The sequence below is a fragment of the Hippichthys cyanospilos genome, chromosome 4 (genome assembly GCF_059441005.1).
Source record: "Hippichthys cyanospilos isolate Australia breed blue-spotted pipefish chromosome 4, RoL_Hcya_1.0, whole genome shotgun sequence".
Taxonomy (NCBI): Eukaryota; Metazoa; Chordata; class Actinopteri; order Syngnathiformes; family Syngnathidae; genus Hippichthys; species Hippichthys cyanospilos.
The window spans coordinates 25,977,992-25,978,759 of record NC_142372.1 but is presented as its reverse complement, the minus strand read 5'-3'; the positions used below and the strand labels follow the sequence as shown (position 1 = coordinate 25,978,759).

General features: G+C 54.7%; 1 protein-coding gene across 2 annotated transcripts in view; it reads left to right on the top strand.

The window, feature by feature from the left end:
• Positions 1-768, top strand: part of mtfmt (mitochondrial methionyl-tRNA formyltransferase) — a 13,197-nt gene continuing 12,429 nt past the window's right edge. For both annotated transcript variants that reach the window (XM_088413398.1, XM_088413397.1), the window contains exon 1: positions 1-388. In XM_088413398.1, the coding sequence (XP_088269524.1) occupies positions 147-388 (242 nt within the window). In that variant the 5' untranslated portion in view covers positions 1-146. The remainder of the gene's footprint in view (positions 389-768) is intronic.

The window sequence follows — 768 nt, the reverse complement described above, 5'->3', positions numbered from 1 at the left end:
CGGAAGTTTGTTTATAAAATGGCGGCCTCCTTGACTCACTTGTTAAATCGTGTCCAACTTCTGTCCTAACCTCCTCTGCATTGAGTGTTTCTGGCTTCCTTTTCGTAAAAGAAGCTTCGTTTTGGCATTCGGGGCCCCATGTGAGGATGCGGAACGGCGGCGGCGGGGTGGTGGGGGCCACGCTGGCTGTCCTCCGGCTCCTTTGGCCCGGCGGCGACGGTGGAACGTCCGCTGCGTCAGCTGCTTGCGCAAGCCGGGTGCCAGGAGCCCCGTGGCCGCCACGGGGGCCGCGCAGGCCCCTGTGCTCGTCCGGTCCCCCGTGGAGGCTCCTGTTCTTCGGATCGGATTACTTCGCTGTGGAGACCCTCAGGGCCCTCGCGGCGGAAAGGTGAGAGTAATTCAGACACGAACACTGGCAGGCAAAAACAAAGTTGAAGCCAAAAGATAAAATAAGGAGGGGCAAAAAGTGTCTAGTAGGAGTCCAAACAAAGTGGGAACGGCACGAGGGAGCGGGGTCTTGCTGCAAAGGGACTGCAACAAAGTGACAACATAAAATTCGGCAATCGCTCTACAGCACCTGCCGACTTTTAAAGCCCAAGATTATGATGAGGAAGAGGTGTGCCTGGCCGGTGACTCCGCCCCCTCGTAGCGGAAGGAGAGCTCAGCCTCTTACTGAAAATAATTACTAGCAGGAAACACGACACTCCCCAAATTATCTTTAAATTAGAGCAAAGTGGAATAACTGTTATTATTCACCATTCTCCTCAC